General features: G+C 49.8%; 3 protein-coding genes across 4 annotated transcripts; all 3 read right to left on the bottom strand.

Annotated features, from left to right (window-relative positions):
* Nucleotides 1–3,718: 3,718 nt before the first annotated feature.
* Nucleotides 3,719–4,189, bottom strand: LOC135680082 (uncharacterized). Its single transcript, XM_065194074.1, has one exon. It carries the CDS (start codon nucleotides 4,187–4,189, stop codon nucleotides 3,719–3,721), a length of 471 nt encoding a protein of 156 aa, XP_065050146.1.
* A 4,442-nt stretch (nucleotides 4,190–8,631) lies between these two features.
* Nucleotides 8,632–12,606, bottom strand: LOC103990888 (probable galactinol--sucrose galactosyltransferase 2). The gene is made up of 14 exons (XM_009410179.3): nucleotides 12,090–12,606; nucleotides 11,775–12,016; nucleotides 11,602–11,692; nucleotides 11,464–11,512; nucleotides 11,277–11,368; nucleotides 11,087–11,197; nucleotides 10,730–10,852; nucleotides 10,251–10,661; nucleotides 10,024–10,165; nucleotides 9,871–9,938; nucleotides 9,653–9,787; nucleotides 9,352–9,569; nucleotides 9,168–9,256; nucleotides 8,632–9,078 (listed from the first exon to the last, which is right to left on the bottom strand). Exons 1-14 carry the CDS (start codon nucleotides 12,278–12,280, stop codon nucleotides 8,737–8,739), a joined length of 2,304 nt encoding a protein of 767 aa, XP_009408454.2. The 5' UTR covers nucleotides 12,281–12,606; the 3' UTR covers nucleotides 8,632–8,736.
* A 7,132-nt stretch (nucleotides 12,607–19,738) lies between these two features.
* LOC103990887 (probable polygalacturonase At1g80170) lies at nucleotides 19,739–25,481 on the bottom strand. 2 transcript variants are annotated; one of them, XM_009410177.3, is made up of 10 exons: nucleotides 24,892–25,477; nucleotides 24,467–24,765; nucleotides 23,499–23,627; nucleotides 23,161–23,331; nucleotides 23,044–23,064; nucleotides 21,905–22,112; nucleotides 21,306–21,387; nucleotides 21,089–21,197; nucleotides 20,835–20,951; nucleotides 19,741–20,200 (listed from the first exon to the last, which is right to left on the bottom strand). In XM_009410177.3, exons 2-10 carry the CDS (start codon nucleotides 24,725–24,727, stop codon nucleotides 19,907–19,909), a joined length of 1,392 nt encoding a protein of 463 aa, XP_009408452.2. In that variant the 5' UTR covers nucleotides 24,728–24,765; nucleotides 24,892–25,477; the 3' UTR covers nucleotides 19,741–19,906. The 2 variants fall into 2 exon arrangements, with proteins under 2 accessions (XP_065046633.1, XP_009408452.2); XM_065190561.1 differs by lacking the exon at nucleotides 23,044–23,064 and having other exon boundaries at nucleotides 19,739–20,200; nucleotides 24,892–25,481.
* Between the last annotated feature and the right edge of the window lie 516 nt (nucleotides 25,482–25,997).

A 25,997-nucleotide genomic window follows, 5' to 3' on the forward strand; every position in this document is an offset into this window, starting at 1 on the left:
ATTATACGGTGCAAACTAAATATTATGCCCAGGCATACGTCTACAGTTGAAATGCTACAAAGCAAGGATTAATCTTTAAGAATTATTGTTCCTTTTTGAGAGTTTAAAGAGAAATTTTTTGGCCATACTTAGCCGTGGCCTCGGGGTCGACGTGGCTCGGTTCGGGTCCGGACGGCAGGGATCTCTCCGGGGCATTCCTCGAGCCCGCCGAGGTGGTCGAGCGCGATGGTCGGGACGGGGTCGTTGACTCCTCCGAGCAAGGACTCCTCGTCTGCGCGTCCCACGGGGACCTTCAGCTTCACTCCTGCACAAAGGTCGGGTCGGGGTGCTTGGCCCGACCCCTCCGACGATCAAGTTAGTTAACGTGAAGGGGGGATTCAAATAAAGAAGTTGTTTGGTGTGTCTCTTTCGTTCTCCCCTTCTCGTTTAGAATGCGAGGGTATTCATAGGAAAGCTTACTGTTGTTTGATGTGCCCGCCTGCAGGGGGCAGGCTAGTAGCGTCTGACATGGGTCTTGGGGCGCATCTTTGAGGACATGTGCGCGCAGATGTACTACCGCGGCAAGATGTTCGGCTTCGTCCACCTCTATAATGGCCAGGAGGCCATTTCCACTGGCTTCATTAAGCTCCTTCAAACCCGGGATAGTGTCGTTAGCACGTATCGAGATCATGTCCATGCACTCAGCAAGGGTGTCCCCGCCCGTGCAGTCATGGCTGAGCTCTTCGGCAAGGCCACTGGCTGCTGTCGCGGCCAGGGTGGCTCCATGCACATGTTCTCTGCACAACATAACCTCCTCGGTGGCTTCGCTTTCATAGGTGAAGGCATCCCGGTGGCTACTGGTGTTGCTTTCTCTTCCAAGTAGCGCCACAGCGCAAGCGCGGTCTTAGGGGGTATGGAGCCGAGGAGCACGACGCAGGCGGGCTGGCCACGCAGGCGTGTCTCGGGAGGCATGGTGCCGAGGAGCACGACGCAGGCGGGCAGGCCGCGCAGGTGTGGCTTCGGGCATCATGCGGCCGAGTAGCACGACGTAGGCGGGCAGGCCGCGCAGGTGTGTCTCGGGAGGCATGGTGCCAAGGAGCATGACGCAGGTGGGCTGGCCGCGCAGGTGTGTCTCGGGAGGCATGGTGCCGAGAAGCACGATGCAAGCGAGCAGGCCGCGCAGGTGTGGCTTCGGGCATCATGCGGCCGAGTAGCACGACGCAGGCGGGTAGGCCGCGCAGGTGTGGCTCGGGTAGCATAGGGCCGAGGTGCTAGTCATAGGTGCCCAGCAAGCCAATCACGTGAGTGATGGCACGTGTGACTTGATACAGAATCTTTTTGCTTATTATATTTTGGCGTATATCACTTTATAACTATTGCATAAATGCATATTTATATTGTGATGAGTCGAGTGAATTATTACAGAGATAATAATTCACTGAGTTAGAAGGAGTTCTGACAGGTATGACTCACGGCCAGCTCGATATTGGGCCTAGAGGGTCATACACATATGGTAGGCATTGCGATGAGTAGAGGTTCGGATATGAGATATCCAACGGAGCCCTTGTCTTATTGGATGCAGATCCAATACCCACTAGGGAAGGACCCATTAGGGTTTGACACGGGATCTCTATAAATAGGAGGGATTCACAGCCTCATAGGCTAGAGTCTTTGTTTGCCTTTCCTATTCTCCTCTCCCTCTCCACCTCAGAGTAGGCCTCGAGTTTTGAGGAGCGTCGTCGCAACCCTGCTGTGTGGATCACCGCTAGAGAGGAGGACGCTTGACCTCCTTCACCCTCTCCTAAGGATCTGCAAGAAAACAGGGATATACGATCTCCCTAGGTAACACAATCTCTATACGCAGTTTTGTGTTTTGCGGATTTTTGCGCACCAATCTTCGCACGACGACGAACATCTTTTTGGGAATCGGGGATTTTGTTTTTCTTGTTCTTCCGCTGCGCATATGATGTCGCCCCCATGATTTCCCAACAGTGGTATCAGAGCCAGGTTGTTCGTGCGAATGATTGGTTTTGAACTGCGTGTATTGTGTTTAGGAAGAATTTTGACGTCAAAATCGTTGACGCAAAAGCGAGGAAGGGCAGCAACAGTTGCTGCCCTCGATCTGCATGCCTGCAGCCACCTGCAGCGGCAGCCGCAGCCGCAGCCAGGCAGCACAGCGTCGGCGCATGCGCAAGCGCTGTGCCTGCAGCAGCCGGCCAGCGGTCTGCTTGCATGATTTCCCAACACGAGGAGCACGACGCAGGCGGGCGGGCCACGCAGGTGTGTCTCGGGAGGCATGGTGCCGAGGAGCACGACGTAGGCGGGCTGGCCGCGCTGGTGTGTCTCGGGAGCATGAAGCCGAGGAGCACGACGCAGGCGAGCTGGCCGCGCAGGTGTGTCTCGGGGACATGAAGCCGAGGAGCACGACGCAAGCGAGCAGGCCGCGCAGGTGTGGCTTCGGGCATCATGCGGCCGAGTAGCACGACGCAGGCGAGCAGGCCATACAGGTGTGTCTCGGGGCATGGGGCCGAGGAGGTACTTGCATCGTAGTCCCTCTATGCGAGTTTAGCAATGGCGGGGACTGGGAACTTCTGTGCCTTGTTGCGTCATTGAAGGGGAGCTCTTTGCGTCTGCAGCACACTTTTAGGCATCGAAATCAAGGCACCAGGGGTCTGCCGTTTGGTTAGCTTGCCCCTGAGTCGCCGTGTCATGCCTCCATTATGGCGGGATGTCCTTTGGCCTTCCTGACGTGACGTGGCGGATAGGCGTAGACGTGAGTGGGCTGTCACCCACTCTCAGGAGGCGAAGGGGCGCTGGTTCTGGCGGGATCCTTCCTTTAAGTAGTGCGCGCCCGGCTTCGTTCTCATCTCTCGCTACTGAGTCTTCTTCTTCGGGTTTTGCCGTCCCCTTTCCAGTCGTTCCTTGCCTCCAGCGTTGCCTCACTTTCGCAGTAGCCCCTCCTTCTAGCGCCAATCTGTTAGTGTAACAACCTAGAGTCGTGGCCTCAGGGTCGACGCGGCTCGGTTTGGGTCCGGACGGCAAGGATCTCTCCGGGGCGTTCTTCGAGCCCGCCGAGGTGGTCGAGCGCGATGGTCGGGACGGGGTTTGATAGGGGCGAAAATGGCGATGTGACACGCTATGACAGCAACCCCCTGAGCGACACACTGCCCGAGGCTCGCCATACCCTGCGGCAGCTCGGCCTCCCACGCAACCCCAGTGGCAATGTCAGACGCCACCGAAGGTACAGTCCTGCCCTGCAGACGACCACGTCAGGTAACATCAAACTTCATCTATAAATACCCCCAAACTCTAAAGAGAAAGGGGGGGAGGACACACTCAACACACAGAGGCTCTTCTTCTGCCTCATTCACAACCCCCTCCACATCTTCCTCTAACTTGATCGTCGGAGGGGTCGGGTCGAGCTCCCGGCCCGGCCTGTGTGCAGGTGCGAGACGGTGTCGCCTCTTCCCGGAGCTGCGGCGGAGCTGCCTCCCGACCCGAACCGCCGACCCGAACTGCCGAACCGACCTCCCGACCCGAACCACCGAGCTCGGCCGCCGGGAGACCCCGAGGGACGCCGCCCGAGATCCCCATCATCCGGACCCCCGAACCGAGCCGCGACGGCCCCGAGGCCACGGCTTAAAAAGTTACTTACCGTAACAGATTGGCGCTAGAAGGAGGGCCCGAAATGACGGTACGTTAGTCTTCTCCTTGGTTGCTCCACTGCAGCCGACCTGCACTAGCAGCAGCGACCTCTGGGGCTGGTCTCGGCTCCTCGACCCCCCAGCCCCACGCGCGCGACCAGCCCGCGCGCGTCGGCCAACCCGCCCGCGTCGGCCCCACTCGCCTCCGCCCGCGTCGGCCCCTCGGCCCCACGCGCACGGCCAGCAGCGCGTCTCGGCTCCTCGGCCCCCACGCGCGCGGCCAGCCCGCGCGCGTCGGCCAACCCGCCCGCGTCGGCCCCGCGCGCCTCCGCCCGCGTCGGTCGCACGTGCGCGGCTCGGCCCCGCGCGCGGCCAGGCCGCGCGTCTCGGCTCCTCGGCCCCCACGCGCGCGGCCAGCCCGCGCGTCTCGGCCCCACGCGCGCGACCAGCCCGCGCGCGTCGGCCAACCCGCCCGCGTCGGCCCCACGCGCCTCGCCTGCGTTGGCCCCACGCGCGCGGCTCGGCCCCGCGCGCCTCCGCCCGCTGCCTCGGCCCCTCGGCCCCATGCGCAGCAACACGCTGCCTCGGCCCCGTGCGCAGCAACACGCTGCAGCCAACACACTGCCTCGGCCCCTCGGCCCCGTGCGCAGCATGTCCGTGCGCAGCAACACGCTGCAGCCAACACGCTGCCTCGGCCCCTTGGCCCCGTGCGCAGCAACACGCTGCAGCCAACACGCTGCCTCGGCCCCTCGGCCCCGTGCGCAGCAACACGCTGCAGCCAACACACTGCCTCGGCCCCTCGGCACCATGCGCAGCCAACACGCTGCCTCGGCCCCATGCGCGGCCAGCCCGCGCCAGCTCCTCGGCTTACGGCGTAATCTGCTACCTCGGCCCCATGCGCGGTCTGTCCGCCCACACCGAGCACTTCGGTCACACACTGTCGAGATCACCTCGGCGCGGCCCGACCGCTTGTCGTGTTCCTCGGTTGCGTGGTGCCCGAGGCCGCGTCCTCGCGTCCTGCCCGCCTGATCGTGCTACTCGATCGCATGACTCTCGCGACCACGCCTGAGCGGTCACCCCGCCTGCGTCGTGCTCCTTGGCTCCATGTTCCCGAGACAGACCAGTGCCGCCAGTACGCCCGCGTCGTGCCCCTCGGCTCCATAAACCCCGAGACACGACTGCGCGGCCAGCCCGTCCGCGCCGGACCCCTCGGCCATATTCACCGCCGAGTCTGCCTCAGGGCGGCCTACCCACCTGGGTCTCGCCCCTCGGTCGCAGCATGCCTGCTCCGAGCACCTCTGCCGCTCGCTGCCAAGATCCACCTCGGCGCGGCCCGACCGCCTGTCGTGTTCCTCGGCCGCGTGGTGCCCGAGGCCGCGTCCTCGCATCCTGCCCGCTTGATCGTGCTACTCGGTCGCATGGCCCTCGCGACCACGCCTGCGCGGTCACCTCGCCTGCGCGGTCACCTCGCCTGCGTCGTGCTCCTTGTCTCCATGTTCCCGAGATAGACCAGTGCCGCCAGTACGCCCGCATCGTGCCCCTCGGCTCCATAAACCCCGAGACACATCTGCGCGGCCAGCCCGTCCGTGCCGGACCCCTCGGCCATATTCACCGCCGAGTCTGCCTCAAGGCGGCCTACCTGGGCCTCGCCCCTCGGTCGCAGCCCGCCTACGCCGAGCACCTCGGCCACTCACTGCCGAGATCTACCTCGGCGCGGCCTGTCCGCCTCTGTCGTGTTCCTCGGTCGCATGGTGCCCGAGACCACGCCCTCGCGTCCTGCCCGCCTGCGTCGTGCTACTCGGTCGCATGGCCCTCGCGACCACGTCCGCGCGGTCTGCCCGCCTGCGTCGTGCTCCTCGGTCGCGCAATGCCCGAGACCACACCTGCACCGCCAGCCGCCTGCGTCGTGCTCCTTGGCTCCATGTTCCCGAGACAGACCAGCGCCGCCAGCCCGTTTGCGTCATGTCCCTAGGCTCCATACCCCCCGAGACACGCCTGCGCGTCCAGCCTGCCCGCGCCGAGCTCCTCGGCCATATTCACGGCCGAGTCTATCTCAGGGCTGTTTACTCACCAGGGTCTCGCCACTCGGTCGTAGACCGCCCACACCGAGCACCTCGGCAACACACACTACCGAGATCCACCTCGGTACAGCCTGTCCGCCTGTGTCGTGCTGCTCGGCCGCATGGTGCCCGAGACCACGTCTGCTCGCCTGGGTCACGCTCCTCGGTCGCGTAATGCCCGAGGCACTTCAACGCGGTCAGTCCGCCCCTGCCTTGCTCCTCGGTCGCGTAATGCCCGAGGCACTTCAGCGCGGTCAGCCCGCCCCTGCCTTGCTCCTCGGTCGCGTAATGCCCGAGGCACTTCAGCGCGGTCAGTCCGCCCCCGCCTTGCTCCTCGGTCGTGTAATGCCCGAGGCACTTCAGCGCGGTCTGCCCGCCTGGGTCACGCTCCTCGGTCGCGTAATGCCCGAGGCACTTTAGTGCGGTCAGCCCGCCCCTGCCTTGCTCCTCGGTCGCGTAACGCCCGAGGCACTTCAGCGCGGTCAGCCCGCCCCTGCCTTGCTCCTTAGTCGCGTAATGCCCGAGGCACTTTAGTGCGGTCAGCCCGCCCCTGCCTTGCTCCTCGGTCGCGTAACGCCCGAGGCAGTTCAGCGCGGTCAGCTCGCCACTGCCTTGCTCCTTGGTCGCATAATGCCCGAGGCACTTCAGCGCGGTTTGCCCGCCTGGGTCACGCTCCTCGGTCGCGTAATGCCCGAGGCACTTCAGCGCGGTCTGCCCGCCTAGGTCACGCTCCTCGGTCGCGTAATGCCCGAGGCACTTCGGCGCGGTCAGCCCGCCCCTGCCTTGCTCCTCGGTCGCGTAATGCCCGAGGCACTTCAGCGCGGTCAGTCCGCCCCCGCCTTGCTCCTCGGTCGCGTAATGCCCTAGGCACTTCAGCGCGGTCTGCCCGCCTAGGTCACGCTCCTCGGTCGCGTAATGCCCGAGGCACTTTAGTGCGGTCAGCCCGCCCCTGCCTTGCTCCTCGGTCGCGTAACGCCCGAGGCACTTCAGCGCGGTCAGCCCGCCCCTGCCTTGCTCCTCGGTCGCGTAATGCCCGAGGCACTTCAGCGCGGTTTGCCCGCCTGGGTCACGCTCCTCGCTCGCGTAACGCCCGAGGCACTTCAGCGCGGTCAGCCCGCCCCTGCCTTGCTCCTCGGTCGCGTAATGCCCGAGGCACTTCAGCGCGGTTTGCCCGCCTGGGTCACGCTCCTCGCTCGCGTAATGCCCGAGGCACTTCAGCGCGGTCTGCCCGGCTGGGTCACGCTCCTCGGTCGCGTAATGCCCGAGGCACTTCAGCGCGGTCAGTCCGCCCCCGCCTTGCTCCTCGGTCGCGTAATGCCCGAGGCACTTCAGTGCGGTCACCCCGCCAGTGTTGTGCTCCTCGGCCCTCGGCTTTACGCCTCCCGAGATCACACCTGCGCGGTCACCCCGCCAGTGTTGTGCTCCTCGGCCCTCAGCTTTACGCCTCCCGAGACCACACCTGCGCGGTCACCCCGCCTGCGTTGTGCTCCTCGGCCCTCGGCTTTACGCCTCCCGAGACCACACCTGCGCGGTCACCCCGCCTGCGTTGTGCTCCTCGGCCCTCGGCTCGACGCCTCCCGAGATCACACCTGCGCGGTCACCCCGCCTGCGCTGTGCTCCTCGGCACTCATCGGCTCCATCGGCCCCGAGTCCAACCCTGCTCGGCTTCCTGACTGAGTTGCACACCTCGGCCCCATGTTGCACGAGACGCGTCCGCGCGGCTAGCCCGCCTGCGTCGTACGCCTCGGATCCGCATGACCAGCCCACCTGAAGTAAAAAGCCATGCATCGGACCCCCTGCATGCAAGAACCGACGCATAGCTTCTTTCGGGGGGGGCATATGATAGGGGCAAAAATGGCGATGTGACGCGCTATGACAACAACCCCCTGAGCGACACACTGCCCGAGGCTCGCCATACCCTGCGGCAGCTCGGCCTCCCACGCAACCCCCAGTGGCAATGTCAAACGCCACCGAAGGTACAGTCCTGCCCTGCAGACGACCACGTCAGGTAACATCAAACTTCATCTATAAATACCCCCAAACTCTAAAGAGAAAGGGGGGGAGGACACACTCAACACACAGAGGCTCTTCTTCTGCCTCATCCACAACCCACTCCACATCTTCCTCTAACTTGATCGTCGGAGGGGTCGGGTCGAGCTCCCGGCCCGGCCTGTGTGCAGGTGCGAGATGGTGTCGTCTCTTCTCGGAGCTGCGGCGGAGCTGCCTCCCGACCCGAACCGCCGACTCGAACTGCCGAACCAACCTCCTGACCCGAACCACCGAGCTCGTCCGCCGGGAGACCCCGAGGGACGCCGCCCGAGATCCCCATCATCCGGACCCTCGAACCGAGCCGCGACGGCCCCGAGGCCACGGCTTAAAAAGTTACTTACCGTAACAGGGTCGTTGACTCCTTCGAGCAAGGACTCCTCGTCTATGCGTCCTGCGAGGACCTTCGACTTCGCTCCTGCACAAAGGTCGGGTCAGGGTGCTCGGCCCGACCCCTCCGACGATCAAGTTAGTTGACGTGAAGGGGGGATTCAGATGAAGAAGTTGTTTGGTGTGTCTCTTTCGTTCTCCCCTCTTGTTCAGAATGCGAGGGTATTCATAGGGAAGCTTACTGTTATTTGATGTGCCCGCCTGCAGGGGACATGCTGGTAGCGTCTGACATAGGCGTTGGCGTGACGTGAAGAACCGAGCCTGAGTAGGCGTTAATGCGCCTCGACCGGTGTTCCGGTTCGTTTGACCGGGTGCTATTGCGTCGATCGAGGCGTGAGGCGTCGGCTGACGTCAGCCGAGTCTTATCATAATTACTATCCTCGGCTGACGTCAGCCGAGTCTTATCATGATTACTATCGATAGTTTAGGCAGATTTGGGAAGAAGATAAGAGGATGAGATGTGTTTGGAAATCACATGCCATCAATTTAATTAGTCCATATGAGAGAGAGAGAGAGAGAGAGAGAGAGAGAGTTTATTTGATGCTAGTTGTTCATCAGACATCACTACATCCACCTTCGATCTCCGTCACACTCAACCCCTCGATCATTAAGTGCCGCTAAACTTGGATCTCCAGACTCCACTTGTACATCTCCTTCTCCGGCACCGGCAAGTTGATGGTCAGCAGCCCAGTCTCTTCCTCGTAGCCGAACTCCACGTCCGAGGAATCCAGAGTGCATTTGAGAGGCCGCTGGGACGAGTACGCCCCGAGACGGCCGCAGCCGCGCAGCCGGAGGACCACCCTCGCGGTGCTCCCTCGGTTCTCGCCGAGGGCACTGCCGTTGTCTCCGTCCACAGCGTCGGCCGACGTGACCTGCACGCCGAAGTGCTCCACCGCTCCACCGGCGTTGAACATGTCCAGCAGACCGATCGGCGCGAATGATATGTTTGGGGCGATGTTCTGCGCATGCATGCACGCACAAGGAATATGGAGATGACCCCTCGCTGCGAGGTGTAGTGAAGGATTGAAGGAGGGATCGAGTTATGTACCTCGAGAGGACAGACATGGAAGACCTCGTACTCGAGAACCTTGAGAGTCACCGGCAGAGCTGCGCCTTTTGGCAGCCGAATCAGCTCGCCTGAGAAATGCAAGAGAAAGAAACAGCACTATGGATCGAGCATATCTTTCGATGCTATCAAGCGAAGAGCAGAAAACAGAATGAGCGACGCAAACCTGATTTGAAGCCATAGACGACAGCTTGGCCGTCCCAGTCGGGGCCGGCGAGTTGGGCGATTGTGTTGACATCTGTGGCAGTGACGGCGCCGGTGAGCGTCCCGGGGGTAGCATCGTGCACGCATGTCTTCTTGGCGAGCTTGCACCAGCCGGCACCCTGGCAATTGAAGACACCCACCACGCCAGAGCACTTGTTGACGTTCCATATCTTGAGCAAGCTGCACGGGCGAGATGTGTCAAGCGTCGTCTCTGTAGCTCGTCACTTCGCGTGGAATGGGGAAGGAAGGAAGAGACCACCGACCTGGTGCCGTCACGGGCTGGGTCGCAGAAGAGGCAGTCGCGTGTTGGGCGGCCGGGGAGCTGGGCGCGAAGGATGGAGCCGTCGGGCAAGACTAGCTTGTGCAGTAGCTCGAAGTTATGGTGTCCCGGTTTGTCACTGAGAGCGAAGAGGATCAACTTGGCGCTAAGCTTTAATTTCAAGAGAGGGAACTGCAGCAACGACCGATCGCAGCTGCTTACCTGACATAGATGGGACAGCCGCCAACAGCTCGAGCAGCGCCATGGTACTCTGCTGCTGGGTGGAGACTCTGTGCAGAGGAAACAGAGATGCTCGTCTCAGCAGAACTCATATTGGTACACAGTTTTCATGGCAGAACTGATTCTTCTACTTACATGGAACATATCCCAGTCGGGCTGCATGAATTCCCCCAGGAAGAGGGTGTTGTAGGCCACGGAGGAGATGTGGATGGTGTGCGACGCCGGGTCCCTCGGATAGAAGTCGTCGGATGCCCTCACCACCGCCGTCTGCTTCGCGCTGCACCGACCAAACCAAGTTGGTAATACAAATACAAGCATTGGTGTCATCAACGGGCAGCAGCAGAGAGAGTTAGAGGCGTTGCCTGTAGAGGCCGTCGGTGTTGTGGCACATGCAGGAGATGCAACCGTTGTCGGGGAAGTTGCGGGCGACGGAAGCCTCGAGGGCCTGGTGGTAGGCGCGGGTGAGGGAGACGCGGCCACCGTGGCCGGCCCCCAACGTCTCGATGATGTTCTGGACGTCCACCTTGACGCCGTCGACGCCGCAGGACGACAAGTAGGCGTGCAGCTCGTTGTAGAAGCTGAAGACCTTCTTGGGGTGGACGAGGCCCAGCCCGTGAACGGAGAGGCTGTCCATGGCGATGTCCGGCTGGTTGCCCATCACCCCCGGCGACTGCAGCGGGTAGGCCAGCGCGCTCTCGTAGTGCTCCATCCCCTCCGCCGCCGGCTTCACCCCGCCCCAGTACCCGGCCATTGCATGCCACACATACACATACCTGAAGCACACAGTTCTGTCACTAAATCGTCATCAACATCAACAAAGGAGGATTGGAAGAGCACCCACTTGACATTGCGGTGTTTCTTGGCTTCATCGACGACCAGCTTGAGGCCACTGCACTGGTCGATCTCCCCATCTTTTCGTTGGAATTTGGCGTTCTCCTTGATCCCCGTGAGCCTGCTGGCGAACCTGGTCAACAGCGATGTACATTTACCACGCCACCGCCAAAGAACCACCCCGGTTAACGACAGGTCCAATAAAAAGATCTTGGCTTACCCGCCTCGCTCCTCTGCCTTGTGATTGGTGACGACGGTGGCCGCCACTTCGTCCTTCAATCACATGGAAGCTAGAAGGCAGGATAAGCGGGACCCACATGTGGGGTCGAAAAAAAATAAGACGAAGAAAAAGGCTCCCGATTCCTACTGTGCTCCTTCCTGGACGACGGCCGCCGTTTGATCCCTCACCTCGGTGCCGATCTGCTGCCACCCGTCGTCAATGATGAGGAAGCGCGGCGGAGCACCGCCCTCGGACAAGCTGCAGAATGGAGGAAAGGTTTCGATCGATTCACGGCCACCAAATGGGCTGTCTGGCGAAGAGGAGAGAGAAAGTTCACCTCTGCAAGCCTTGGTCCACACCTTCGGCCGTGACGTCGGTGTAGAAGGCGTCCCATGTGCACCACCCGAACCAGTCCAGGAGTGAAGGCAGCTGCGTTAATTCCCATCAGTCAAAAGAAGGCTACATGAGACGCCCGGACAAAGACAAAAGTGGGAGTTTTCCCATCACGGGAATTGCCGTTTTACCTTCTTCTTCTCACGGTGGTGGAAAGTCTGCAGGTGCTTTTCCGCCGCCCTGTTCGATGCATTTTAACCACAGCAGTTTGATTAGTAGAAAGAAGACGGAAACCTCTTTTAGCCACCGAATTAACAAGCACGGCGTACTTGACCGCCTGGCTGATGACCTCGAACGGGTCGGCGCCCGCATGCATGTAGACTGCGTGCATCCCCTGCTTCGTCTGCACTGTTTTGTCTCCTGCACGAACAACCAAGCGAACCAGAAACTCAGACCAGCAGCAGATATTTGACTGTCTTTCCCGTTGAATTTGTCTGCTTACCGCTCTCCAGACATATCTCGATCTCGTCCTTCTCGTTCCCCTGCAGGGCAGCACGGAATTGGCCCTCGAGGAGAGGAAGGAAGACGGTGTAGACGGTGGATGACGCCTCCTCCTGGCTGGCCGAGCCGTCGGCCTCCACCAGCAGGAACTGCGTCTCCAGCGGCACGTCCCGGCCGCAGGTGCCCATCCGCTGCGTCATCCACCACAGCTTGAACCGGAAACAGCACATGAACCTGACCCCCCTGGTGAACGATCGACCGCACCGGCAACGTTAATCTCCTTACACGAAGGTGGATTTGAGAAGCTGCGACTTACCGAAGGGTGCCCATGGGGAAGACATGGAGGCTCTTGCTATCCGAGGCCGTGGCGCCGATGAAGGCCCCGGCTATGAGGCCGGCGCCGTTTCCGTTGGTGAGGACGATGTTGTCCGGGACGCCGGTGAGAATGGTCTTCCCTTGGACCACCAGGTTTCCGTCGATGATCGTGATCCCCTGCGTCACTGTCATCTTCTTCTTCTTCTTTGAGGTAGGTCTCTCGAGGAGGAGGGAAGGCAGCAACAAGAGATAGATGAGGTGAAGGAGATGGAAGGGAAGCGAACCGACCTCCTCACACTCGACCGCGACGCACGCTCACGAGGTGTGGAGGAGAAGGCAGCAGAGGGAGTGCATTATATGCTCTCCCGTCGCCGACCGAGCTCGAACCGCCGCCGCAAATCCTTTGACGCGTGGCTTTGTCGTATTGCCGTGGAATCAAGATACTTTGCGGGGTTTCCGATCGAAGAGTTTGGTTCGCTGCGAGTAAACGCTTTGAGATGCTGCGGCCTTCACTGCGATGGCGCCGTGTGCTTGCACCGATCTCAGCTTGGCGTGCCGTGAAAGTTACAGCCCAAGGCAGCAGTAATAGTTGGAAGGCTGCGTCACGTCATTAGCGGCACAGCTGCCCTCAATTATGACACGGTTGCAGGCGAAGGTGTACAACAATGCATGACTACTGCCATTATTTTTGTGCCTCCCATAGCTACGTGGTATGTCTGCCTCCTTCTTTGTTTATGGGCAGGTCTGAGTCACCGCCAAGTCAGTGACGGGACTAACCGCTGGATTATGGCAAGTGGTGGACGCGCGTCGAGTCAGAGGCCGTGATCTCTTTCAGATTCAACGGCTGATTCATCTAAAACTGATGACTTAGGAATCGCTTTAAAATCTGATTGTTATTAAATAATGATCGATATTTCAATATTGTTATATAAAGATGTCATTGGCATCTTGATTAATTCAATGAGACCGAGATACATATATTTAAAATTATCTAAGAAACTTTTGAGGTAAAAATATTACGCTATTGAAGTATCATATAACTTATACGAAGATCGAGGTTGAAAAAGGTTTTTTGATTCAGTTTCTTCAATATCCAAATTAGTAACATGAGGTAAGTGAATATGTTCGCGAGTAGTGAAAAAAAATAATCTCATTGACTATGTTCAAAGTTTACGCTTATACCTGGTAGTGAAGGGATAAAATATTTCATAAAATATTTTTCAAGCAAGCAACATTTAATCGCATCTAACAACCTCAGTTTAACCTTACCTACGTAGACAACAAGGGTGAAGACAACTTATAAATGCTTGCTTTAGACCCATGTCCACGTGGGTAGATTAGTAAGGGATAATTTTTCTCTCTTTTTTCTAAGTTGGACGTCACGTGAAAGACACATGTCAGATAGTGAATGATTGACGATATCCTTGTTGTGCTTTCAAGGGCTCTCGCAACATTTTGTTCATCCTAACACGTAATATTATACTTCTTCAATTGATTCTTCAACTTTGCACATTGAGCAAATACTGATGATAATCGGGGATGCTCGACCTGTACCTTGAATCACTAAGTTTCATACATTGGGTGAATGCCGATAGGGTCGGGGATGCCTAACTTCCACGTGTCGGGCGAATCATCAACAGGGATCGAGAAAGCTTGACCTCTATGCATCAGGTGAATAATTAAATAGGGGTCAAGGATGCCCAACCTATGCCTTGAATCGCTAACCTCCGAGCACCAACCTTCAAGGTTTACTGATGTTTAACCTCCACACATCGAGTGAACACCAATGAAGGTTAGGGAATACTAATAGAGGTTAATGATGCTTGGGAGTCGAACATTAGACGAATATCAATGGAGTCGAGGACTCTCGACCTCCATGCATCGAGCGAACACCAATGGGGGTTAAGGATGCTTGGCCTACTCCCGACTTATGCCTTGAATCGTTGACCTCCAAGTGCTAACCTTTGAGGGTCATGGATGCCCGATCTCCACCCATTGGGCGAATGCCAACGAGTTCTAGGGATGCCCAACTTCCACGCACCAAGTGAACACCAATGGGGGTCGAGGATGCCCAACCTCAACACATCAACTAAATAATCGATAGGGGTTTGGGATGCCCGACCTCCATGCGTCGGGCAAATACTAACGAGGGTCAAGGATCAATCTATTCCTAACTTGTGCCTTGAATTGCCAACCTCTGAAGGTTGAAGACACTAGACCTCCACGCATTAGGCAAACACTAACGAGGGTTGGGGATGCCCGACCTCCATGTATTGCCCTACACTAACACCAAGCTAATAGCTAGGTCGATAGTAGTGAGGTAGAGACCTAAAATTTAGCCTAAGGTAAAAAAAGTGAGTTGCAACAACTTACCGAGGTGGCCCTTCAACTTCTTGAATATATCTTATCACTCTTCGGTCTATAGGAAATCCTTTTCTTCAATGCCCAAAAGAAAGGTGACTACTTATCGTTGGATCGAGATAAGGATTATTTAAGCATTCCTAACTGACCAATTAATTATTGAGCCTCTCTTACTAACTAATGTGTAATTGAGCCTCTCTTACCAACTAATGTGAGTACATATCTAATATGACTTGTACCTTCTCGGGGTTTGTATCTATTTCTCTTTGATGAACGATAAACCCGAGGGACTTCCTCGTGTTAACTCCAAAGATGCACTTGGTTGGATTGAGGCACATGTTAAACTTTTGTATAACTTAAAATATCTCGGTCAAATTTACTAGATACGAGTCAATCATCTTGCTCTTCACTATTATGTCATCCATATAAGTTTCAACATTTTTTTTAACCTAATGTTTGAACATTTTGTTCATCATCCTTTTGTATATACTTCTATATTTTTTAACCAAAGCGCATGATTTGGTAGCAATATATCCTCAATTTATAATGAAGGAGGTATGTTCTTAATCCTTCAGTGTCATTATGATTTAGTTATATCCTGAGTATGTATCCATAAAGGTGAGGAACATATGATCCGAGATATTATCAACCAACTGGTCAATCCAAGAAAGTGGGTAGCTGTCATTTGGGCATGCTCTATTGAGATTGGTATATTTAATACACATCATCTAATTTTTATTATATTTTTTAATGAGTACAACGTTAGCAAGCTATCAGGGGTACTGCCTCTTTATAATGAACCATGCTCATAATAGCTAGTCTATCTCCTCAATAATTATTTACTAACAGTCAGAAGTAAAATTATGAGGCTTTTGCTTTATTGGTCATGTCTCAAGGAAAATGTTCATGTGATATTGAGCTATGTTGGGGTTGATTTCCTGGAATATCTCTCGGTGATCATGCGAATATCTTAATATTCTCCTAGATAAAGTTAATTAGCTATACCCGTCTCTCCTCAAGAAGGTTTACCCCAACCTCAATAGTTCGGTAAGGTCGAGTTTTATCTAGGGGTGCTTTAATCAGTGACTCCATCGACTCATGGATGTGGGATGGACTTTACTATATCTCAAGGGTCCATAGGTGGTGCCCTAGGTCAAGCTTTCTTTTATATAGAGGTTGCTATCAGGTAGCACTATGTGACTCCCTTGGGTTATTTTTTAACTCTTTAATTCGACCCTCATCAGGAACTTTATCACTATGTGGTAAGTTAATACCATCGCCCTCAATTTGTATAGTGTGAGGTAGCCTATGATCGTGATCCCATATAGGGATATCCACCATCATAAACTTAATCAGCATTATTATGGAACAAGGCTCATCTCCAAATATGATATGTAGGTTCATATTTTCAAGAGGCAAGGTAGAGTCACTAGTGAATCTCGTTAGCGAAGAAGTCAATGAGATAAAGATCGTTAATTAACAATATAAGTTTTTTGAAAGTATCAAAGTATAGGATATCAATAGAACTACCTATGTCGATCATGATCCTCTTCATTTGAGTGTTAATCATCCTCATAAAGACTACTAAGGCATCGTCATAATTCAGGTCGAGGTACTTTGTCTCTTCCTCCTTGAAGATTATTTTTAGGTCACCCTTCGTCCTTAAGAACTTTTTAGTGGTAGTTCATGCATAATTATGACCCAAAGAGTTGTCTCTCCCCTTTCCCTAAGGTAGGTTCAATGATGACTTCAATTTGCCTCTTAGAGTGAGGGTTCTTGGTGCTTTCGAATGAGCCACTCTAGGTGTCTATGAGCTCTTTAATTTGCTCTTTAAAATCATGACAAGCTGTAGTGTCGTGGTCATGGTCATGGTCATGATCTTGGTAGAACCGATAGTATTTAGACCTATCTCTTTTCGTTGATAGAATCTTCACTAGGTGAGGGTCCCTTCAGAGCTCATTTTCATTTATTTATAGAATAACTTTAATTCTAGTCTTATTTAAAGGGGTCAATTCGGACCTTGGGTGAGGTAACTCCGATCATTCATTTCTCCTCCGTTGTAATGATCTTGGGGTTAAGGTTAATTATGGTCACTCCTGCTTCAACTTCTTGCATGACTCCTCATGCTTGCTTGAGATCATTGCCTCGATGACAGTGTATTGATTGGTTTTTTGAGGTATCTTTGGTATAATCATTGGTGGCCTTCTATCAATGACTAAAAGAGACAAAGGAGCCTAAGCCCCATCATAAAGATATGGGTGAGCATCTACTATGCATTGGATCTTATTGGCGAATCATATGATGAAGTTTATGAGTATTTTTTCCTCCCCCTACTTTAGTTCGAGGAGTATTATCGCTAAAGATTGAGGATGTATGTCTCAATGAAGTGAAGTTTGAATTCCTCATCAGTTGACTAAAAAAACAAATAGAAAGTAGCTACAAGCAAATGTATCATTTTCATGTTGGGCCTTTTAACACAATAAAAAAGGTGTGACACATTAGAGAGCCTAGGGTGTCATATAATGACACCCGAGTGTGGAAAGCTATAATGTGCTCTATTGAATCAACACTACCATCGAACATTTCCAAAGATGGGAGACAAAAGTTCATTGAAATCGGTTCCTCTTAAATTTTTTTAGTGACCAACTATTGACCTGAAGTCCTCTTTTGATCGTTGGAGTTCTCATCACATCTTATCAAAACGTCGATCCATTTGTCTTAATTGGATCCATATAGAATCCTCCATTAAGTTTGTTGATTAGGCCTTAGATTTAGGTGGGGCAGACTAAGGGCAGTATAGTTTGTTGAATCTATGGTCAGGGAGTGAAGTGCCCCTCGGTTAATGGTTTAATAGGCTTCGAACGCTCTTGAGATGTCGACACCACATTGGATTGAAGAATCTTAATGGGTGCTAGTGGCGATGGAGCTAAGGACTATGGTTGAGTTGGTGGCACCATCTATTAGAATAACTTGGGCAAAAGTGAAGTGATGACTTGTATCATACTTGTTAGCATTTATACTTACTAAATGAGGTTCAATAACTTGATAGAGATGAGTAGATGGCTGGGGGCTACCCGTAAGGGTGTTTGTATCATGCTTGTTAGCATATATACTTACTGAGTGAGATTTAAGAACTCAACAAAGATAAGCAGATGGCTTGGGGTTATCCCCAAGGGTGAGAATCTCAAGTCATTGAATATGTGCCAGTATCATATCGGTATCTGCACCGAGGTGGATGCACCAATATATGAATGGGTGGATGCTACCCCCCTTGGATGAAAGTGTTATAAGTCGGGGGCAAAGCCTCTTCGCTCGAGTAATCATTGAGGGATTTAGTGAACGAAAATTCCTATGACATCAGACCATCCATCTAATACCAAAAATATTATAAACAAAATATCATTAACATCTTGGTTAGTTTAACATAATACATACCCATGTGTGCAAGAATGTCCGAGATGCCTCTAAGGTGAAAATATCAAGCTTTTGGTATGCTACTTGTATGAAAATCAAGGCCATGAGAGATTTTCTAATATAATTATTTCGACTCTTAAGTTAGTAGCCAGAAATATGTGAATATATTAATGAGTGGTGAAAAATAAATGATCCCTTGACTACGTTAAAAGTTAGCTCTTATATATAATAGTGAATGGATAAAATATTTCATTAAATATTCTAGCGATATTTAATCATCTCTAATAATATTAGTTTAATATTTTATCTATGTAAACAAGAGTAAAAATAACATATAATTAAGTACTTTGGACTCATATCCATATCGGCGTATCTATGAAAGATAGATTTTAAATTTTTTTTATTTTAACCTAGATATTACACGAAAGATTAGATGATAAATGATTAATGATATCCTCATGTTATATGGTTTCATTAATTTAGACACTTGTGAAGTTTCCATGTCATTTTCCATCTCCATCACGTACTAAAATAAAAAAAAGGATTGTGAAAATTGACAAAAATAACTCTCCCGAGCTTAAATTAGATATCATTATATCGTAGAAAAACGAGCTACGTAAGATTCCGATAAAGATGATAGAGAGATATGATATCCGTTTCTCCCTTTAGTGGGAATGAGAATTCTTTTAGAGAATCGATACCTTCCTTTTTCTTTCTTTTTTTCCCTTCCTTTTCTCTTGGTGTACTGATAAGTAAGAATCGAGGAGAGGTTGAGGAAGGTAGACTGTGGAGGGTGCTTGAGAGAGAAGCCCGGTGGAAAGAGACGGGTCCATTCTCTTTTCGTTTATGGAGATAAGTTTCTTATACGCAGGCAAGTGAAGCACAGTGTCAAGGGAATCATGACTTGTAGTCATGGAGAGTTCTGGATATAGCTCAACTGTGTTAAGAATCTTAATCATCAAATGAGTGTCTTTCACTGCAAAGTGTGAGCAAGAAAGATCGATCACATAACTCGAACCTCTATCATTCAAATCATCAAAGAATACTCCTATCGTCACCTTAAAGCTCATCCTTTCTTCTGTGTCGCCATCATGTCTTTATTCTGATGCTCCTTTCGTGAATTAGACTCGGCTAATTAATGAGATGACGAGGGTGTTTTATTGATCTCAATCGGACAGGTGTGTGGAGAGAAATGTCTCGAATCACATTGTGGTCTTTCTTTAATCCCTGCGAGCATTTCTTGTCGGAGTTTCATGCCCTTCATCGAACAATATCTTGCTTGTTCTTAACCAGTGCTTGAAGGCACCGAAGGCCAACTGTGATGACCTCCTTCTCTGTGTCCCTTCTCTTAGATGCTGTGATGTGTTGTATCTGTAAGTTGCGGGACTTGGTGGGAATCTCTGAGGATGTTGTTCTTGTGATTTGCTGTGAGGAATGTGGCCACACTGTTGATGATGATGTGACACCAATTGCAATCATCAACTTCTGGATGTAATCAACCAGTAGATTTGATCCACTTTGATGTTCGTGGCACTAACTTGTTTGTAAGAATGAAATCTTTTCTAGCTTACCTTAATTGTTTGATTCAATAAGGTCCTATAAAGTAAATAGATGTTACGATCCAAAGAAAAAAGTTGTCATAGTTGAATTATATATATCTCATCCCATTCATTTTATCTTATTTGAAAAAGAATAAATAAAAAAAATTAAATGAATTTAGTGCACTGTGTTTGCCGTCAATGTGACTCGAGAAGGATCGATATATATGTAGTGTAATTAAGGTTTGCAATTAGATTGGAGCTCATCCTTCCACCAACATTCTAGGGAGCTATTTTTTCTTCAAAGAAAGCGAAAATTATAATTATGAAGTCACAGAAATATATTAATGTTTATTTCTGTTTTTTCAACTGTTCTATCATAGCTACTCAAACAATTTTGATAGACAACTTGACCAGCTAATATCTGCTTAGAATCTAGCAGCACTCCATGATAAAGCAGAATCTTCATCTTCACTGTTTTGTGATGGATTTTTAAGGATCCAAATCACAGCTCTGTGTGGATAGGATCATGAGTTTGCGCCTGGTTGTCTTCCTCGACTCCACCGCAGCTGGAGGACTTGAGGCAATCTGCCTTAGGCTGCACGATCCCATAGTCGAATCCCATCGCACAGTTGCAGAAGGTTTCTGCTGTGCCATTTTCCGTCTCAAGGTTAATGTTGTTCAGAACAATGTTGCTGCATGGTACGCTGTCGCTGCAAGCAAATTTCATAGCTTTAGGAGTCCTGGACGTCCCGCTTATATTCCTGTAGATGACTTGGCTTATCTTCACTGCTGATGTCTGAAAAATAATGAGCACAAAAAACAAAGCAACCTGAATAGCTTATCTTAAAAAAATTTACTCAACAAGAGAAGATCACTGGATTGAAAGATAAATAAACTTTGTAGAAACCATCCTAGTTACCAAATCATCTCATCTAAATGTTCTTTGTTGAAGTTTTAGAGAATTTGGTACTCAGCAACCGAATTGGTTTCATGATAAGGATGTTGTTATTTGAAATATTTTGCTAATTAGACCAACCCATCAACCAGACAAGGGCAAAGTATAGAATAATGGAAATGCTTAGGCTGCCAAAACCACAATTACATTCTGCAAGATTAGTACACGATGTCGATACCTTAGTAAGCATACTTAAATACTTATCCTGTAATCACAAATTAGAATTATAACCTTGTTTAGTAGCTTTTCTTGCAGCTAGATCTTCGTTATCATACTTTCTAGACTACTAGGAAAGGTACAAACACTGGAAAATTTAGTTTGCCTTTCTACCATCACATTTTTTTACCCATTTTTCTAACATACATTAGCCCAACCTAAAGCTGAAGCAGTAATTGCAAGCAATTGGATACATAAACATCAGTTATGTTCTCTGTATCTTAATGAAACAAAGTAGTCAACTAAAATGACTTCTCACCTGGTTCTTGCAACTTTTTGGGGAATCACAGTAGAACTGGTCTATGATAATTGGATTCTTGACATCATTCATCTTCACATTCTCAAAGCGCACTGACTTAACATATCCTGAGCCCCCCTGTTCAGCAATTTGAGATCTTAGGCAGTTAACCATGCATATAATAAGTTGTAAGGTCACATCCTATAATGAGAGTTTCCTTTCCCTGGAGACCAAAAGCATATAAGATATCAAGCAAATGCCTGCATAGTACTTACTTGCCACGTCTTGATTCTTAGTCCATTTTCAGTGCCAGTGAGTGTAGCCGTGTCCAAGACAACACCTGTAACTATTGCTGTTGAATTGTCCTTCCCTAGGCTCCCTATGCTAGCATCCATTTCCAACAGAAAGGAATCATGTCATTATTCTAAACTTGCAGGTTACATTTTCATCCAAAGCTTTTTTATATATTTTGAGCCTAATACTTAGTGGTACCTGATTCCATGCCCTGGCCCACACTCAATGTTCTTCATCTTGATATTTGAGCTAGCGTTCACAATTGAAACACAATCATCCCCTATTTGATCAACAAAATCATTTCCTTGTCAACAATTTCTTGCTTATAGCTAACCATAATCAGAGTCACTATATCAAAAAATACATCTAGAAAGGCACATGTAATCGGCAAAACAATAACAACAACAACAACAAAAGTTTTCATTCAGGTTCAACAACCTTTATCTGGTAGGGGTTTATAATTAAGAAGATATTGCTCACGTTGAGGCTGCCACGCTGATAAGTAATCCCACGATACAATATGTGCATTGTTTGTTACTGTATATGGATTTCTGAGTTATGTTTCTTCACTTAAATAACCCTATTTGGTTGTATTTACAGGTGATACAATCATGCAGGTTAACCAGAAAGTTGGTCCAGAAAGATGCAAAAATTATCAGAAAAGAGATAACTCTGATTTCTATTTTCATCGACCTGCATAACACTTTTCTGGAGAACAGACATGCATGCAACTTCAAAATGACACAATCGCCACATACAAGCATTTGAAAAAAACATATATCAGGTGTGTAATGTACCTGTTCCAATGTGGCAATTCTGGATAGCAACATTAGATGACTCGGTGATATGAATGCCATCTGTATTGGGGCTATCTTCTGGGGCCAATATGCGCACTCCAGATATTCGTACAGCATCTGACCGAGATATTGTGAAGTGCATCTGCTGAGCAGACTGTACGGTGAGGCCTTTTACCCTTATTGCAGAGCTCGAATCGATTGTAAGTGCCTGCAACAATTGGTCACTGTAACTATCGGTGCTTTTGTTAATATTTTATAATTGTCTTTGGTAGATATGTAGGTGCTATTGATGAATTCTTATTCAGTAATTTTCATGATTCAAATTTCCTACAGCATCGTATAGTTTAAGATGTTGATTGGTATGATAGCAAGGTTATAAAAGTTCAGAATTTTTTCTTCCAATCTCTTGCTTGAAAGGAAGTCTTGAAATTAATATTATTCATACACTCGAGTTACTATCATAACTACATCCTAGTAACATATTTGATGTATGCCAGACTATAACTATATCCATCCTAAAGCTAACTCGTATCATTCATCACACATCCACATTGAATCCACATATCTACTGAAACATACATATTAACTTCTATCCATCCAAAGTTTGTTCCTATCCTTGTCATTGGCAAATTTTGAATCGTATGATCACATGGAATACCAATGTGGCCAACATTTTCTTGCACCTCTTCCAAGAAAGAAAAATCATGAATTCCCCATCCCCATAGAGGTTTGTTTCTGGAATCTCTTCACTCTTGGTTGCCTGAGTAACAAAGTAATCCTCTCCTTGTCCTTGGCCAATTTTGGATCATCAGATAGCACAAAGTATTAACGTGGCCAACAATTTTTTCCACCTATTCTAACTATTTCCAGAAAGGTTTATTTCTGGAATCTCTTCACTCCTGGTTGCCTGAGTAACACAATAATCTATCACCATGAGGATCTGACCTCAAACATAAGGGTTCACTATTTGCTATGTTAAACCATGATTTAGAGACAATTTCCAATGAGTTTCATTGGAAATATCTCAACTAATGGGCCCTTGGACCACGAAAAATGATTTAATGAACATATTTTTCCATGTATGCAGCTAAAGTCCATCCATAATAACCCTACCAAAGAAGCATGCAAGAAAATCATACCGTGGGAGCCCCTTTGCATGGCTGCAAATAAGCAAAATAAAAAAAAGAACATGTGAGAAAGAAGCAAATAGCACAGAATAAAAGAAACATCAAGATAGATGACAAGTTATCTCTCACATTGGTTGTCGTAATCTTGCATGAAGCAGCCCACCATTTGCTACCAGAGCCATCAATTATCCCTCCACCTTGGAACTTGACCCCCTTTAGCTTTGAAAAAAAGAGCCACATTCTCGGGTGTTCGAGATCCCAATCCTTGGGCTCATCTGGTGCCACTATGGTCCCACTCACCTGATCAATTCCCAAATGGACTCTTTCATTAGAACTCATGATTGTTTTAAGGCAAATGTGTTGTATATACATTTTGTCTGCTATAATTGTAAGAAAAGCAGCAGCATACACAGGATTCTTACGTATACATTGCAATGCATAAGGTAACAAAAAAAGACAACTAGTACCTGTACAATTAGATTTTTTTGACAGGGCCCTCTGAACTTAGTGGCATTAACCTTGTAATGCCGCCGCTCAGGCACGAGAAATACTGCATTCTTCAAAGAGCAAGCTGTCTCCCAAGCATCTCGAAACGCCTGCAAGAAATTTTAGATATCAATCAAAGCCCGAACACACGGTAGCAGAACTAACATATGCATAAAGTAAACATGATACTGGAGCAGTATTACTCCTAATTTTAACACTGTATTCTCACTGGCTTTTTGAATCTTGAGGCTTCAATATGAAGAGCCAGTCTTGGAAGGATGGAGGTAACTTTTTTGCCAAGAGGCATCACTGTTGTCATTCACTGATCCTTAAACATTGAAGAACCTCAAACAAAATTTACCTTTACCACTAGTACAACAAAACCTTAGACACATAGGTATGCTAATTTAGTGGGACAAATCTATCAGGCTACTGGCTGATCTGCAACATACCATACATATTCCTCTCGATTAGATACTTGCATTAAAGCTGTTGTTTTAGGTACATCTAAAAGAATTAGCATCCTGAAGTTTATAAATTAAACTCCCAAGTATCTTATTTATTAAGATCTATAAGATTCATTGGATATCTACAGCCTCCATCACATTGTGACCACATAATGGACAAGGTTGGTCTGCGTCTTGTTGAAACAATTATGTCATGTTCATGTGAAAATGATGAGAGCGTAAGCAACTTAAAGAAAAAACTTAAATACTAAAACAAATCCTAACTTACTGTAAAAAACCTCTATAAATTCAAGATGATTAAACTAAGAAACATTGCTAGATAAGTGTTTGCTTGGCATGAGGCTCAAATTGCGTTGGTTGTTGCTATCTCCAAGATTTTTTTTATCAGATCATCAGGTTAGACTTTCAACTGAAAAAGAAAATATTAATGAAAGAAAGATATTTCAAATAAAATAGTCAAGAACTGGGTGCTGTAACTGCACCTGGGTGTCATCTGCTACTCCATCGCCAACTGCGCCAAAGCTATCGACATTCACAGGAATACGTGCCACCCGTTCACTTCCTCGCATTAGAACTGAATCCATTTCATAGGAAAGTTCTCCTATTTCCAGCTCGCTTTCTCCATCTCCATCAAACCAGAGCCGACTTTCGTCAGGAGTAAAACTCTCCTCATCACTAAAACTGACCTTTATCATCAACATGAGCAGCATCAGAAACATGAACAAGCCCGATGACTTCTCCATACACCTCGGCTAGAAATTTGATCTGTGCTGCAAGCTACCTGTTAGACGATGGGAGCTCAGGGATCCAATATAAATCAAGAAGGGAAGCAAGAAGCAAAAAGGAGGTTACTTTACAGGAAAAAGCCATTCACAAAGGAGAGCTCGTCTGTTCAGAAGAGCAATACCTTGGCTTGGCTTGGCTTCCAAGTGTAGAAGAGAAGATGGCGGCAATGGTGGTGGTGGTGGTCTCTTTCTGACTTGAAGTATAAGAGAATTAGCTGCCGACATTCCAAGTTTATGCTTTACTCCTCTTCCTCCTCCTCGTCCATCATGGAGAGGTAGTGTAACCCATTCTGTTGCCAATGAAGGGATCGCGTTTAGAGAGGGTGGCCAGAACTGGCTACGGCTCTCACGTCATTTTGAACCGTACGTAGGTCCGTAAGCTTAGCCGCCACGGCTGGCGTCTCCCTTACTCCAGCCACCTATGCCCCAACCGAAACAGAAGGCGCGTGCTCGATCATGCCTTCACGAGAGGGGGCGGGCGGGGTCCTGCGGGAAAACGCCCACGGTAATGAACCGGAGGTCGTTGTAATCGCAGCGCTCGACCGAAGAGGAGATCGTTGAGTACATAAATACCGCTCCTCCTCTTCGCCGCCATGGCACCGGTTGTCGGAGAATGACACGGACGAGCGGATCAGAGCGAGGGTGGGGGTTGGGCAGGGGAACAGAGGGGGCTGCCAGAAATGAGGAATGTGAGAGAGACGGAGCAACGGCCAAGAAAGGGCTCCCTACGGAAGGAGATAGGCGGAGGTGATGGCGGAAAGTGGCGAGTTTCTTTTTACTTGCCTACCCGTGTTTGATCCAAATTAATTAATTAATTAATTAATTAATTAATTATATATATATATATATATATATATACACACGAAGGTTTTATAATATGGTCGAATTTTTTAAAATAACTAACGTTTTGATCATACTCGTTAAAAGATCATTTTATTCTTATAATATTTGAAAATTTTTGTAGCTTAACCCCAACCCTATCTTCTCCTGCGCATAGCAACCAAACTCGTCGACCCTCGGCGTGATCGATCGTGGACTATGCACGAAGTAAGAGGAGTCACAAGAGCCACTTTCACGAACCTCGTTGGCCTTTTTCTCCTTTTTATTAAATTCATCATTATTTTTTCTTTCTTCAGACTCTTTCCTTGTCGATAATCATTTATGCGATTGTTACATGAGGACCAATGAGCGATCTCTCCTTCTTCGTATAAGGATTGTAATCTATCAT

This window comes from Musa acuminata, chromosome BXJ1-7 (genome assembly GCF_036884655.1).
Source record: "Musa acuminata AAA Group cultivar baxijiao chromosome BXJ1-7, Cavendish_Baxijiao_AAA, whole genome shotgun sequence".
NCBI classification, from domain to species: Eukaryota; Viridiplantae; Streptophyta; class Magnoliopsida; order Zingiberales; family Musaceae; genus Musa; species Musa acuminata.

Bases quoted from the DNA above. Each gene is read 5' to 3' on its own strand.
- LOC103990888 (XM_009410179.3), bottom strand. From the start codon at position 12,280: ATGACAGTGACGCAGGGGATCACGATCATCGACGGAAACCTGGTGGTC. The intron at 11,513-11,601 runs GTACGCCGTGCT...TGCATCGAACAG, and splicing joins GTCATCAGCCAGGCGGTCAA to GGCGGCGGAAAAGCACCTGC. The intron at 10,166-10,250 runs GCAACGCCTCTA...TGGTCGGTGCAG, and splicing joins AACACCGACGGCCTCTACAG to CGCGAAGCAGACGGCGGTGG.
- LOC103990887 (XM_009410177.3), bottom strand. From the start codon at position 24,727: ATGGAGAAGTCATCGGGCTTGTTCATGTTTCTGATGCTGCTCATGTTG. The intron at 23,628-24,466 runs GTGCAGTTACAG...AATTTCTTGCAG, and splicing joins GAGTAGCAGATGACACCCAG to GCGTTTCGAGATGCTTGGGA. The intron at 23,332-23,498 runs GTACTAGTTGTC...GGAATTGATCAG, and splicing joins AAAAAAATCTAATTGTACAG to GTGAGTGGGACCATAGTGGC.
- LOC135680082 (XM_065194074.1), bottom strand. From the start codon at position 4,189: ATGGGGCCGAGGGGCCGAGGCAGCGGGCGGAGGCGCGCGGGGCCGAGC.